At 37.7% G+C, this 15,122-nt stretch overlaps 3 protein-coding genes across 3 annotated transcripts; 1 reads left to right on the top strand and 2 right to left on the bottom strand.

Annotated features, from left to right (window-relative positions):
- Window positions 1-3: 3 nt before the first annotated feature.
- Window positions 4-2,542, bottom strand: LOC110749135 (protein OXIDATIVE STRESS 3 LIKE 1). The gene is made up of 2 exons (XM_021949156.2): window positions 2,005-2,542; window positions 4-790 (listed from the first exon to the last, which is right to left on the bottom strand). Exons 1-2 carry the CDS (start codon window positions 2,412-2,414, stop codon window positions 352-354), a joined length of 849 nt encoding a protein of 282 aa, XP_021804848.1. The 5' UTR covers window positions 2,415-2,542; the 3' UTR covers window positions 4-351.
- A 2,307-nt stretch (window positions 2,543-4,849) lies between these two features.
- Window positions 4,850-5,682, top strand: LOC110749139 (uncharacterized). Its single transcript, XM_021949160.2, has 2 exons — window positions 4,850-5,234; window positions 5,554-5,682. The coding sequence occupies exons 1-2, from the start codon at window positions 5,001-5,003 to the stop codon at window positions 5,680-5,682; spliced, it is 363 nt and encodes a 120-aa protein (XP_021804852.1). The 5' UTR covers window positions 4,850-5,000.
- Window positions 5,683-9,564: 3,882 nt separating this feature from the next.
- Window positions 9,565-12,081, bottom strand: LOC148293386 (uncharacterized). The gene is made up of 4 exons (XM_088244829.1): window positions 11,667-12,081; window positions 11,283-11,330; window positions 10,756-11,201; window positions 9,565-10,672 (listed from the first exon to the last, which is right to left on the bottom strand). The coding sequence occupies exons 1-4, from the start codon at window positions 11,689-11,691 to the stop codon at window positions 10,058-10,060; spliced, it is 1,134 nt and encodes a 377-aa protein (XP_088100955.1). The 5' UTR covers window positions 11,692-12,081; the 3' UTR covers window positions 9,565-10,057.
- Window positions 12,082-15,122: the final 3,041 nt, after the last annotated feature.

Genomic DNA, 15,122 nt, shown 5'->3' with positions numbered 1-15,122 from the left:
GAGTTTTAATGGCTTTCATATAATTATATGAGTCGGTGCATTTTTAATTATGTCAATATATTTGTGTCTGTCTAGTAAAAGAAGTCGAACATTCCCAAATTTGGAACAAGAAACATAAATTTGATACTCGTATGATACAAATGACGCAGTGCAGTCATCAACATAACTAAAGCCTCTATGTTGGAAACATTATAGCTCTGATTAGATCTTCAAGATGCCCAGACATGGTATGCAGATGCTGCAAGAACAGGGGAAAACCCCATGAGACTGAAACTTCAACACCACCAACATTCTTCCGGAATCGTGAAAACGAAACGTAAACCTGAACTGTCAATGTAGATTCTTGGCATTTCAAATTTCCAAGCCAGTTATGTTAGGCGTTGCTGCGGCGACACACTGTAGATCAGACAGAGAGAACGACCGCCAAGGAGAGTTCCGTCGAAGAGGAGGTGGGGATGATCCATTATCAGGAGATCTTTTACTGTCTGGATGTAGAGGTGGATGCAGAGGTGGAAGACAGGAAGTAGGAGGTGGTGAAATTGAGCTGCTCAAGTTCTCCCCAAGAAGAAATGAACCTCGACTAGAGTTAGCAGTTGGTCTCTTTACTGCACCATTATTCTTCAAAGGGTTATTGCAATTCCTATCATTACTATGGGCTAATAAATTCTTGCGCTTCTTCATGAAACGATTTTTTGGCTTTGCAAGGTCCTTAACAGAAGAAACAGACGAGACATCTTCCAGGCTTGTGAAGGACTTTGATTTGCCACTATAAAACATAGATATGCCTCTCCTGAAATGAGACAGAGGACATCACAAGTATATTAGAAATCATATGCGTGAAAAGACAAGATAGCATAGTATTGTCCAATCATACTTGTAAATATGTTTCTCGAGAATGTAGTTTGTATGATGATCTTAAAGACTCATCTAAATCATGTGGAAATGATCTACTACAATAATGGCTAAATATTTGTCACACAGACGAATTATCATTCGTGCATGACACAAACCAAAGAACAATTAACAAAAACTTGCACAAAGCATGGAAGGAGTGTGGAGTGCCTTCCTTTTCAGGCTTTTTGAGAAATACTTTTAACCATTGAGCATTTTCTTGAAAAATGAAACCCTCTCATTTTTTAGTTTAAAGCCCCCAATTAGAGAAGTTCAAAACTTGAACTAATCAAATTATTAGTACAGACTGACTGTCAAGAACTCATCTTTCCTCTTCCGCCCAAAAGACGGATGTAATATACAGATAGATTGAACATTAATTCAGGCTTCTATGTCAACAAACTTCAAGAAATCAAAAAAACACGAAGACAAGAGTAAAAGAGCTATACTATCTAAGGTTACATAGCGCATCCATACTAGGACTCCCTCAAAATTTTTCTATTATGCTCTGTTTGGTTGCTGAGAAGACTAGACAAGGTAGAAAAACTAAATTCGAACATTTTTCATCATTGGAGGATAGTAAAGACAAAAAGCAAGAAAACATTGAAGTGACAACAAAGAAACACAAACAAAAAACCCAATGAAAATTAGACAGAAACAACAACGTGCCTTGATTGAATTCCCTTTCCAAATTTCAAAACGCAAACAACAAGAGTATCCACCACAACAAGGCTCAAACATTTAATATTCTTCTCACTTCCTCTAGCTTCACGAAAACCATACAAAACATACAAACAAATCCAAATTTATGAACAACTTGTGAGTTAAGCTTCAAACATAACTGCTTCTCTTTCTCTCTTGTTTCCAATTTTTCATTTCTGGGGGTTTCTGTATATTATTGAATAATTAGCAAAACAATAGATGCTAATAATACTCAAGCTCAAGTCTTTGTTCAATAAGAAACAGCAATATTCTCCAAACACCAATCAAGCATCAAACTTCAACCCAAATTACGAAAACCCAATTCGCTAATTCAATAAAACTACAAAACCAACCAATTAAAATCCAAAGTAAATAAAAACCCAGCAAAGTAAAAGGTGGCAAATAACATACTTGACAGGCAAAACCTCCTCAAGCTGGTCCATGGTGTCTAAAGGTCCTTTATACGAGCTCTGAATCTCAGCCTCACCAGAGTCGTCGCCCTCCGATGACCCATCAGACGAATCACTGTTCCGACCAACTGAAGACGAGCTACAAGAGTCCAAGTCCTGCTCCAAACGACGATGTTGAGCAAAGCCCTTGTTCTCCGACGAGTCGTAAATCGAGAGACAAGGCATCCCGTGGATGAACCTCGGCCGTTGGATCATATTGCCGCCACCGCCATTTCTGTCTAAAGTAATAGACATGTGGGCTGGTTCAAAGTTGGATGCTTGCATAGAAAAAAGAGTGGATTTGGATTGAAAAGAAAACAGAGAGAAGAGAAATGACTGAGACGGGCTATTAATAGCTGGTGAAGAGCACATGGGGTGGCGATATTTTCTCCATTTTTCTCATATAAATATATACTCTGTTTCTGAGAAAAGTCTATCTGAATAGAAATATGGATAAATTAAGCGAAGGAAAAGAAAAAAGGAGAGAATAAATGAGTGAGGCCAAGCCTTATCCTGATTTGAACAAGAGCTTAAAATATGGGAATATGGGGAACAGTAAACTAAGTTATCTGCTTATTAATTTATCCATTTTTATATAAATCTTTTTCTTTTGGGGTGTGGGGAGATTCTGTGTGTGGTCGGCTCATGGTATGAACTGTGGTGTTTTGATGCTGAACGAGGATTTGGTTGATTCTGTCTGTGTGTGAATGTGATGGCTGGCTCCACTGTGATTTTGATAATGATGAATATTTCTTTACACTTGCTCTTTAGCAAGCGCCCAAAGTCCCCGTCCTAACCAAAAAGGAAAAAGATGATGGGGTCATACTGTTTTTTTGGGGTTAATTTATTTTAGCTTATCATAGATTCTAGCACATTGGTTGATTTATGCTTGCTTGCGGGTTTCACCAGAACATGGTTTCCCATAATATCTACACATCTTTTAATAATTATATTTTTTGGTAATCCACAAAAATCTCTATTATGCCTTCTCATCGGGTACAAATTCTTAGGTATATACTTGTGTAAATACTTATTCTTTGTATTTCTCTCATAATGTGACTTGGTGGTAGTGTTTTGTTTGTGCACCTCATGAGATGAGTCACGTAATAAACAAGATGGAGAGATTCGAAAAGCAATTGTACATTCGTAAATTGCTTTTTTTCTCGACTATTAGTATAGTATATGGTATTATGTTATATACAAATAATACGTTTAATAATATAAAAGTGGTTTATTCATAACACTTTTGAATCTTAATGAGACGAGTTGAAATTTAGAATAAAGATCATGTATTGTAGAATTTCACATGCTATTTGTACTATATTTACTAACCACCTCTTTAATACAGATATGTCGCACATATAATGATGGAGATCACCTCTATTAAAAAGGTAATCAGTAAATGTGGTACAAATAGCATTATTGTACTATTATATATTCTAATGCTTCTCAAACAGTAAAAACTATAGGAATAGGACGAATATGTGATGATCTATAAACTCGAACATTCTGGAATTGAACTTGTACAAACATAAAAGCATCTAAATTTACTTTGATACTCATAGTTTACGACTAAATGCATGTATCTTTAACTTTAAGATTTTGTATTCGATGAAACTAGGTCTTTCACTAAAAATGAAGTCAATGGTGTAAACTTTTGTGCAACTTTTGTTGTTAGGCAAAGCAACATGCACTCAAAATGAAGTTAAAAACACAAAACATTAAAGTAATCGATGCATCCACCACACAAAAAAAAAAGGGAGGATAACATTTAACAGTACCTATAGCAGGTGACAATTTAGACATCGAATTTTCCAAAAACAAATAGCAGGTGCTGATGAGGTGCATTTTTTATGTCTCCATGGAATGAGGAGAATTTAGGGGAAGTAACAGATGACGATTTTTAAGAAGCCTTGTAATAAAGTGGGCCCCAACCACATGAAAATTGAATTTGAGTTCTCATGATCTTTCGTCTCTTTCTTTGCCATTGACTTTCAACCTTTGACTTTGACCCTTTTGAAGTCAAGACATTCTCAAAAAGTGAGCCCAACTACTATCCATTAAACTAAGCCCAATAGTGGGCCCAACAACTATCTACGCAAATAAAGCCCAACCCAAATCTAAATTTCCCCTGGACACTTTGAATCTAAATTTCGGTCAGTTTATTCAATCCACTTGTATGTTTTTCATTTTTCTTTTAAGTTGTAGACAACTTTCAAAGACATAACGAACCTAGCGAACCCCGTTCTTACTGTTTCTTTTCACATCCAAATGTGTTGTGTTCTTCATTTTGATTCGTGTATTTCTTTAGGGAATAATTAGTATTAAATATCTGTAAAAACAATAAAAAAATAATAATAAAGTATTAAATATTTAAATTAACTTCATAAGTTATATTGCTTAATAAATACTCATTTATATATTTATTCTTTAATAACATTTTTAAATACTAATTAAAGTATTTAAAAAAGAAATGCAGAGCAGGGTATGGCCGCGCAGCTATATTTTTAAATTATTTTATTTAATAGGTATAGCCGACCGGCTATACGTGTAAAATATTCTAATTAAATAGTATAGCCGCGCGGCTATACTATTAAAATATTCTATTTAGAGGGTGTACCCGAGCGGCGGTACTTTTAAAATATTCTAATTAAAGGGTCTAGCCGCACGGCTATACTGTTAAAATATTCTATTTATAGAGTATAGCCGATCGGCGATACCTTTATAATAGAATGGAACCAAATAAAGCCCAACCCAAATCTAAATTCTCCTGGAAACTAGAATCCTCTTCCTCCTCTTTTCTCACCCAGCAGCCGCCAAAACCAGTGAGGCACTCATCAGATCAGACACAGCAAGTGAAACCTCGTCGTACGCAGTCGACAATCGCAATGGCGAGAATCGAAACCTACGAGGACTTCGTCAAAGTTCACGGTCTGCTTCTGTTTGGTTGTGTAGTTAATGGAAGTTCCTGGGTTGGCTGAGAGGATGGCGGCGATAATGTGTGTGGATGCTGATTTGAATTCTGATTCAGAAGAGGACCGTTTGAGTGAGGGCAATGCAAAACGTTGCGTTTCGGAGGTACTGGAAAATGAGATTACTGAAGCCAACGGGAACGTGAGGTGGTTGGAGCTTGAGGACCTTGACATCGATGATGAAACGCTGTCGTCCTTAGACTTGTCTACTAAGTGCCCAGTATGTCATTTCTAAAGCTCTCTAAACCCAATCAGAAGTGTTCGAAAAATCGGCATAGGCGCTGCCCAGTCGCTAGGCGGCCTGGGCGGGTCGGCTCCTTTTTATTTTTTTCCAGACTTTAAATAAAACCTACCTCAAGCTGCCTCTCTCTCCTCTCTCTCCTCCTCAAGCAGTTCAAAATAAATTTATAATATCATACAAAATAATTATAAATAAATTAATAAAAGAAACGCCTAGGCGGCCGCCTACCGCCTAGTGATTTTTTGAACATCTTGCAGTATTTTTTCTTTCCTAAAGTCTAGTATGTTTATACTTTCAGGGTTTGTTTGCATTATCCTTGTGTGGAAATAAGCTTGAGAATGTGGAAGTAGTTGTTCAAGAAGTTACCAAGTTCAAAAATCTAAGAGCTCTATGGCTGAACAATAACCCAGTTGTACAAAATTGGTAAGCATGCTTATTAATATTCAGAAAGGTGTTAATGTCTGCTTTAACTGAGCCACTTATTTACTGAGAGATTTTGTTTTGTTTTGTTTTGTTGTATAAAGGGTTTAGGGTGAGATTGAGAGTGAGAATGAGAATAAGGATGAGATTGAGAAAGATGATGAGAGGGGAGGATGGGAGGAAGGGTAACAAAAGTGAAAACAATTTCAAATAGATTTCAATTTTTAGTTTTTGTTTTAACTTTTGTTACTCATTCCTCCCATCCTCACCTCTCATATTCCCTTTCAATCTCATCTTCACTCTCATTCTCGCTTCCGTTCTCCCTCTTTTTATCTATACTACAGCAAAAAAAAAAAATGAAAAATGAAAACTAAAAACTAAAATTGAAATGGTTATCAAACGGGCCCTAATTTAACAGTCTCTTGATTTCAAAATTATTCCAATATATAGATATTACCAAACCAATTGATCTGATGGGCGAACTATGTCGGCCGACCAATATGTAGATTAGACCATTTAATGAACAAGGGAAGCTGCAGCATGTGAGAATGTGAAGATAAAAAGTCCCACATTGGAAAGTGATGTATAATTTTACTACCTGAAAATTAGATAGTTAAATCCAAGAAATAAACTTGCAAGCGCACAAGGTTAATGCAATATAGCCAAGGCAAGTACAAGGTCATTCCCACAGAGACTAAATTAATTCTCAAGTTGTTGTGAATTAAAAACTAATTTAAATCCTAAATTACTCTAAACACCCTAACTAATTAACTTAAAACTAATGACTCAAATAAAACTTAATAAAGGAGTTTTCAAAGTTGGTTTTGAAAGATTTTCTTTAAAAGAAAGTTGAAAACAAGAAAATTAAAAGACAAGATAACGAAGAAAAACGTGAACTAAATAAGTTTGTGAAAGATTTTAAAGAAGCTTACCAAGACAACAATTTCACCACAATTCCTCTTATCCAAACCTTAGCAAGCATACTGTCAAAATTCCCAAGTTATTCGATGATTAGTTCTCCAAAATTATGATTAACTCTTTTCACAGCAATTAACCACTACTTCTTACATGCAATTTATCCTTTGCGTGAGGCATAAATATAAACATATAAAAAGATCTTAGGTTCAATGAGAACTTCACACAATCATACAAACCCCGAAGAGTATAGTGTTTACCTTAGGCGCATTCATGAATTTAATCACAAGAAGCAAAACTCATATTAGGCATGGCGTATACCCTAACATGCATCAAATTACTTAACCAAAAACCTAGATGATAGCTAAGCATCAAGATCATTAGTTAAGAAAATAAGCACAGTGATTAAATTTCAACAACATGGAAATTCTAATAGCATGACATAACTAAGCTTTGAATAATTAGAAAAGGGTTACATTGTGTCTTAGTAAAAGAAAATTAGTTACTCATAATCATGGTAACAAAGCAAAAATAAAACACGGAGAAAGAGAAAAGAAAAACCCTTAGAGTTTAGAGGCACGATCGCTCTTCCTTGCTCCACGGTTGAATTCCAAAGTTTCTGGTATATCCTCCTTTGAGCCACCCAGCATCCCCTCTAAAAAAGAACCTAAAACCTAGTTAGACTGGGCCTAAACAAGTGGCCTTACATGAAGACTTGATTTCCAAGTCAGTTCCTAACTGGAAAAGGTAATTAAAACTAAGTTTTCTAAAACTTCAAGGAAACTGCACGTGATCCTCTTTGCAAATACGTTTTGAACTCCTTTCTGACCTCCGAAAATTGCATATGACCACTCTTTGGAAAGCTCTGGATGTCTTCTTTTCAGCCATATGTCGTATGCCTCAATCCGATGTCGTATGAGTGAGTTATGACCAAAATACCTCTGCTGACTTAGTATTCTACCGGAATTAGTTTAGGCTGAGTTGTCTAATTAAAAATGGGCACCTTAGTAGTCTTCAAAAATTATGAAAATATTCATGGAAAAACTTGAAGATGCTATCTTCCATCTCTAATTGGAATCATGTCAAACTCTATTATGAAGAATATTTGGCGAATTTATACATTTCGTGACTCATAAGCTGAAAAATCAAAAAATAACTAAAATCAGCATCTTTAGTCCAAATTAATTCACAAAACTAAGTAAAAAGAATATAAAATCATGTGAAATTATGAACACATCAGAAAGTTAAGAAAACCTTGCAATAAGGGTTTAGACTACTCCCTACATTGCCAATTGGTTTTGGGGTGGAACCTCAACTTCCTTCATAGGAGAGCTTATTTTTTCTTCCTCTACATTTTATTGTTTGATGTCTCATGTTATCATGGTATCAGAGCCAGCTTAGCCCACGTGTGAAAGCCTAACAGCCACATGTGTTCCACATCACCCAATATGTGTTGTCTACGTGTTAGGCTTAAAAATTCGCCACACATGCAGGGGCGTATAGAATGAAGGTAAAAAGTCTCAAATTGGAAAGTTAGAAAACCTAGCAATAGCTTATAAGGAGTTGGGCTACTCCCCCCATTGCCAATTGGTTTTGGGGTGGAACCTCAACTTTCCTTCACATCTACAAAAAAAAAAAAAAAACAACCACAGGAACACAAGCCATTTCACTCTTTGATTGAGCAAGAGTGAAAGAGTTGCAGCAAAGGCTATCATCATGGTGGCTATAGCCAGAAAGAGAGAAGCAAGTCCAACTATCAATCTCTAGGCCAAATTGGCTCACCTAAACAGATACTAAGGATTTTCATGTGTCTTTTTTTGTTTTCCCATTGCCACAAAACATGAAACCTAAAGTCTATATGTCTGAACATGACTTTTGGAGTTAGAATACAAGTTGGAAATGAGTTGCCATTTGGATTCACATGGAGGTGTGGTTGGTGGCAGCCATTACTTGTTGGATACCACATGTAAGTTCTAGCATGTCTTTGTACTCTAACACTAACCTTTGTCAGACATGGTTGAATAATGGAATAGTGATCTTCTTCACCTATGCAGTCCTCGAATTCTTTCTCCAAATGGGGTGAGATTTCTGTATGAGTGTGTGTCGACTGCTATAGGGAAGGGACCTCTATTTATATGCATCACTCAAGTGTTCTACCCATCAAGGAACACTCAAGCAATTCTGTTTGCATTAGGATAGGATGTTTTAATCCATATAGGACTAGGAATTCTCAAAACACTAGTGTTCTTATTAGATTCCCCTTAGACTTGCAGACATGCTCAAACTATACTTCTTGATCAATACAACCTCCTCGATTCATCATGTGATTAGAAGACCATACTTCTCAGATTAAGAAAAGGTATTTTTCTTACAGGCACATCATCGCTGTTTAATCCAAAGTGGGGATTGACATCCAATGTTTCTGAGTACTGCCGCTCCTTCATTGTCATTGCCCTTGTGTGCCAAAGCCATTACGCTAAGCCTAAGCTGGCTTAGCTTCCTTTTCCCTCTAATAATTTGGCCTTCCTTCATTTAGCGTAGGAGCTGTTTAAAGTTCAAACATTTGGAGTGGAATCGATGCTTTCTTCTCAGCAACGTAAAAGAAAATTTGTTTTATTTTGATTGTGTGCGTGCTAAGTTGGCCCCTGTGAGTGGGAATGATGCTGTCTCTTTCTTTTTCTTTCCTCCATTATTATAAAAGAAGAAAGAGCAATACTTACATCTTCTGAACACAGTCACGTACATGAAATAACAGGGGATTCTTTTATTCTCTGTTTTGCCTCACTATACATACGGTGCAGCATTTTGTTTGTGAACATCAGTCAGTTCTCTTATCTGCTGCTTCACTTTTACTTTTGGTGTGTATGAATTTTTTCTTCCAACGAATATTATCCTCATGCACATCATTTGATAATTAAAATTCAAAGGGATTATGAACTTATGAGCTCTCCCTTTTCAGAATATGGATCTTTCCAATACCGATGTTCATGTTTAAATATATAATGTTTCTAGATGACAAGAATTTCAGAAGTCAAATATGTCGAACATATATCACAAATTACATATCCTGTAGTTTTATACAGAACAGCGGTGCACAACTTTATGCGGAATCTGCCTTTGATCACTGATCAGTATGTAACAAACACAAAATCAAGCATCTTTTTCACATAGGTCTATCGAATTACCAATGTTTTCAGAGCGAAAGATGCAAAAGGAGATGCATTGGCTGCATACATTAGCAGGTGAAAAGCTAATGTTTCTAGATGACAAGAATTTCATAAGTCAAATCTGTTGAGCATGTATCAGAATGCCAAACTAAAGCACAAATAACATGTGCCACAAATGCATATCCTCTAGTTTTATTTAGAACTTTGGTGCACAACTTAATGCAGAATCTGCCTTTCATCACTGATCAGTATGTAGCAAACACAGCCAAACACAAGCTCAATCATCTTTTTTGCATAGGTCTATCGGAATACCAAGTTTTCAGGGTGAAAGATGCTCTGTCCAAATGTTGATCGGATCATTTGGATAAACAAGGGAAGCTGCAGCATGGCAAAAAGAGTCACCAGGAATGTGGCCAGCAAGGTGATTGGGATAGAAACCCAGTTGAATCTGTTATTGAGAACAATCTCAAGAGTTGCACCAAAGGCTACCATCATGGAGGCTATAGCAAAGAAGAGAGAAGCCAAACCTATTATCAATCTCCTTGGTAGTGACTCAAGGAAATCTTCTTCAGCATAACGTGCAGTTAGGATTGATAAAAACATCAACAGGGAAGTTAAAGAAGCGAATAGAGCTATTGCTTCTGAAACAACAAACACCATGAATGTGCTTGAGTTCATCTGTAAGAAATTTGGAGCTCCATTGTTGTCGTTACCTCCAGGTACTCTAAAAGCAGCAGCAAAAACAACCATGGCAATGAGAGTTGCAACGAGCATGCAAGATTTTGAAATATCCTTCAGCCATTTCTCCTCACGCTCAGCTAATTCTTTGTGTTCCTTGGTGAATAATTCCTTTGCAGTTTCACCCTTTCTGTTCAGATTGTCCTTATAATAAGGGTGAACTAGGTTCTCCACCACCTAAACATACAAAATAAAAAAAAATTAACAACGTCAAATATGTGTGTTTGTAATACCAACTGACAAACTTTCTGGATAAACACCTTGAACCACTGCAACTCTCTCTGCATTTGTAGAGCTGTACCAGATATAGATGATAGTTGGGAAAGGGGAGGCAACTTTGCTGCCAGATGCAAGATGGTCTCCCTCGGTTCTAGTACTGCAAAAGCCATTAATTTATTTCGTGCAGTCTTATCACACACCATACGGAAAAGATTTTCATGACGATGTTCAATAGCATAAGTGAGTACTAAAAATCTGTTGTTGCGGAAGCGAACCCATATTAAATCAGGAAAAAAATTTAGGAGTGTCCTTAAAATTTCAGTTGTCCCATTAACGGTGGCCGTGTTGAGGATTTCTAATTTCAAAAGATAGTCCAAACGCCCAGAAACATTCTTCTTTGAAATTTGTTTGCAAATTTGTTGTACTAGTTCAACTGCACAATGATGTCTAAGTTTTGCATCTTGGAGTTGCCTGAAACGAGCTGATGCTGCAAGTTAAAAATGTAAGAGATGTGAGTGGAGAACTTCTAGCAGTATTAAATTTGGTAGGGTAAGGTTCCAATCCAGACCTATTGGTTTAATAGCTCCACAAAGCAGTCTTCTTAACCCATGAAGAACTGCAACAGAGAACCAAATCATTCAAGTGTCAATTACTGAAAATTGATAGCTGACTATTCCTTTTGGAGAAACACAACCAGTTTCACCTCTAATCGATCAAAAAAACTATGAAGGTGATTTGGAAAATCCATTTTCTTTAGCATTCAGTTTTAAAAATAGACAAGGTTTGATGCTTTTTATTCAATAGACAGTACAACTACAGTCTAGAAAGTAGTTCACAAAAATGATCTTATTGCAAGCAGGAACCATTAACGCTACAGAGCTCATAACATAGACCTTAAATTCACATGCGATAATACTTGAGCCATATTGATACAGAATTTGCAAACCCCGACCTTTATTCTGTGCTGATGTTGGCATTCTCAGTTGGACTTGGACGCTTTCTGTTGTGCGGAAGCGTCAATCAATTGTGAGTGAAAAATAAACAACAACTAGCAGGAGATAAATGGAACACAAAACAACACCAACAAGAACACCAAGATTTATACTGGTTCGGCAATGCCTACATCCAGTTTGGAGACGACGGAGTAATTCACTATAATCAAAGAGAGTATACAAAGTGTTTATCACTCAAGAAAACCCAAAGCCCCAAATACACCCAAGTCTCACTCTCACAACAATTGAAGAGAAAACAATGATACAAAGCAAAGAACAATTAGAGAGAAATGTTTCTCTCTTTGGCAAGATGCCTTTCTTGCTATTTTTCTCTTCTACTCAACACTTGGTGGGATACTACAAATGGAACCATTTGCTTCCAATTTATAGCCAAAGATGCAAGAGTGTGAATTCAAGCTTCAACTATTCATTTGTTGGCTACCAAACTTACCAATGGATGGCTACCAAACAATCCACCCTTTTTGACCTCATAGTAAGCCAACATTTACTCACATGGGCAACTAACTTTGACTGACATGGGCAACTCCAAAATTCTTTTTCATTTGAGCCAATTTCCAACAATCTCCACCTTGGCTCAACATGTAACAAACTCTCATAGTAACACTCCCAATGGTCGTCTCCCAATCCCCCCCAAGGGGCAATCAACAAATTTTACGAATTCCAATCAAGTCCAAGCAATGCTTAAACTTGAACAACGAAACTGGCTTCTCCAACTTATCAAATTGCTTGTACCATTGTCTTGGAGACTGCTTCAAGCCATACAATGATTTCTGCAATTTGCAAACCCAATTTTCCTTTCCAGCAACACTAAAACCTTCTGGCTGAGACATATAGATCTCCAAATCACCATGTAAGAAAGCAGTCTTGACATCAAGTTGAGCCAACTCCAGGTCAAACTGCGCAACCAAAGCCAAAAAAATACGAATAGAAGAATGTTTTACTACCGGAGAAAATACCTCATTGTAGTCAATGCCTTCCTTCTGAGCATAGCCTTTAGCTACCAATTTGGCTTCGAATCTTACATTATCTTTTTCCAAGGATTCCATCTTCTTGGCATACGCCCAATTTTGTTGCTGTGGAGGCTCTTGGGTAGGTGCCTCCTCTTCATCATCTTTGTCCTCTTCATCAGAATCAACTGTAGGACTAGTGTCTGTAACATCAGACCTTACTGGAACAACTGGAGTCTTTAGTAACTCCACCTGCTTTGAACTACTCATGGTCTTGGTAGCTTCAATTTCACCTTCATGCTTGTTCTGATTAACCATAGCAGTCTCATCAAAAGTCACATCTCTGCTTACAACAAATTTCTTCTCATCTGGACACCAGAGTCGGTATCCCTTCATGCCAGTGCTAAAGCCCATAAACAGAGCTTTCTTTGCTCTTGGATCTAACTTGCTTTCCCTGACATGGTAGTAAGCAGAACAACCAAATATGTGTAAATACTTGTAATCAGTACAAGGTTTACCAGACCATACCTCCATGGGCGTTTTGCCCTCGTTCGCAGCAGCCGGCAACCGATTAATGAGATGGCTTGCATAACTAATTACCTCAGCCCAAAACGCCTTGCCTAATCCAGCATTAGACAACATACACCGAACTTTCTCACGCAAAGTACGGTTCATGCGCTCTGCCACCCCATTTTGTTGCAGTGTCTCCCTAACCGTGAAGTGCCTCACAATACCCTCATCTTGACAACCTTTCAAGAAAGGATCAGACCTATATTCACCACCATTGTCTGATCTGAGAGTCTTGATCTTTCGATCGCTTTGCGTAATCATCTCTTTACACTTCAGGAATATCTTCAAGACTTTATCTTTACGCTTCATGGTGTACACCCATACTCTTCTAGAGAAGTCATCAACAACGGAGACCAAATAATGGCAACCTCCCCAAGGTGCATTCTTGGAAGGTCCCCAAACATCAGTGTGAACATAATCTAGAGTGCCATTAGTGTGGTGAATAACGGTATCAAATTTCACTCTAGTTTGCTTACCAAGCACATAGTGTTCACAAAATTCCAATTTGCATGCTTTTGCACCCTTCAATAAGCCTTGCTTCACCAATCCTTGCAACGCTTTTTCACCAGCATTCCCAAGACGCATATGCCATAACCTTGTGGTGTCTGTGCTATCTGCGTCAGCAGCTTCGGTGACAGCTGCTCCACCAAAAACTGTACTCCCCTGCAAGAAATACAAGTTATTTCGTCTTGTACCTTTCATCACCACCAATGCCCCGTACACAGCGTTAAGAACTCCACCATCCATGGTGATCTTGAGACCCTTGGATTCCAAAGCTCCCAATGAGATGAGATTCTTCTTCATATCCGGTACATACCGAACATCACTCAATTCTCTGACTGTTCCATCATGCATCTTCAAACAGATTTTGCCTATCCCTTGTGTTTTGCAAGCATTATTATTGCCCATCAAAACAACTCCACCATCCAGCTCCTCGAAGCTAGAAAACCATTCCCGTATGGGACACATATGATAGGTGCAACCTGAATCCAAAATCCACTCCTCGGAGTGACCATCAGCATATGAACTAGCCAAAGCAAACTCGAAATCATCATCTCCAGATTTTGCAACATTTGCTTCAGAATCCGCTTTCTCCTTCTCTTTGTTCTTCAATTTGGGGCAGTCTTTCTTCCAATGACCCTTTTGGCGACAAAAGGCACATTCGTCTATGGCAGGAAACTTTCCCCGCTTCCCAAATTTTCTTTCCTCTGTTCGACCCCTTGCAACTAGTGCCTCGGTTTGTGAATTGTGAGTCATCTGGTCCTTCTTACGACACTCATGATTCACCAATGCCGCAGACACCTCCTCAAGTTTCACCTCGGATTTTCCATACAACAAAGTAGTTGTCAAATGATCATGATCATAATCATCGGGCAATGAATTTAACAAACATAGTGCCTTATCCTCGTCAGGAATTTTCACATCAAGGTTTGCTAAATCAGCAAGTATTTTATTATAATCATTGAGGTGTTCGTGCATAGAAATACCTGAACGATATTGAAATCGGAAGAGTCGCTTCTTCAAGAAGAGCCGATTTTCTGCGCTCTTGGTCATATACTTCTCCTCCAATTTCGTCCATAACTCCTTAGCAGAAGTTTCCTTCATATACGGGTATTTCAACTCCTTATCAAGGAATGATCGAATAGAGCCACAAGCATGAAGATTAAGTCTCTTCCACTGCTTATCATCAATTTCTTTGGGTTTATCCTCCAAAACAATATCCAACTCTTGTTGATACAACACATCCATAACTTCACATTGCCACATACCAAAATTATTAGAGCCATTGAATTTATCAACCTCTAACCTCGTAGTGGTGATTGGATGTCTATTGGATGTAGATGTCGACGATGACGATGCCGACTCCTTCTCCTTCAC

This window comes from Prunus avium, chromosome 7, assembly GCF_965620075.1.
Source record: "Prunus avium chromosome 7, drPruAviu1.hap1.1, whole genome shotgun sequence".
NCBI lineage: Eukaryota > Viridiplantae > Streptophyta > Magnoliopsida > Rosales > Rosaceae > Prunus > Prunus avium.
Note: the sequence above shows the minus strand (reverse complement) of the source record. Positions and strands in the feature narration are given on the sequence as shown.

Bases quoted from the DNA above. Each gene is read 5' to 3' on its own strand.
- LOC110749139 (XM_021949160.2), top strand. From the start codon at position 5,001: ATGGAAGTTCCTGGGTTGGCTGAGAGGATGGCGGCGATAATGTGTGTG. The intron at 5,235-5,553 runs GTATGTCATTTC...TTATACTTTCAG, and splicing joins ACTTGTCTACTAAGTGCCCA to GGTTTGTTTGCATTATCCTT.
- LOC148293386 (XM_088244829.1), bottom strand. From the start codon at position 11,691: ATGCCAACATCAGCACAGAATAAAG. The intron at 11,202-11,282 runs GTCTGGATTGGA...TTTAACTTGCAG, and splicing joins TGGAGCTATTAAACCAATAG to CATCAGCTCGTTTCAGGCAA. The intron at 10,673-10,755 runs GTGTTTATCCAG...TTGTATGTTTAG, and splicing joins GAGAGTTGCAGTGGTTCAAG to GTGGTGGAGAACCTAGTTCA.
- LOC110749135 (XM_021949156.2), bottom strand. From the start codon at position 2,414: ATGTGCTCTTCACCAGCTATTAATAGCCCGTCTCAGTCATTTCTCTTC. The intron at 791-2,004 runs GTATGTTATTTG...GTCTCATTTCAG, and splicing joins GAGGAGGTTTTGCCTGTCAA to GAGAGGCATATCTATGTTTT.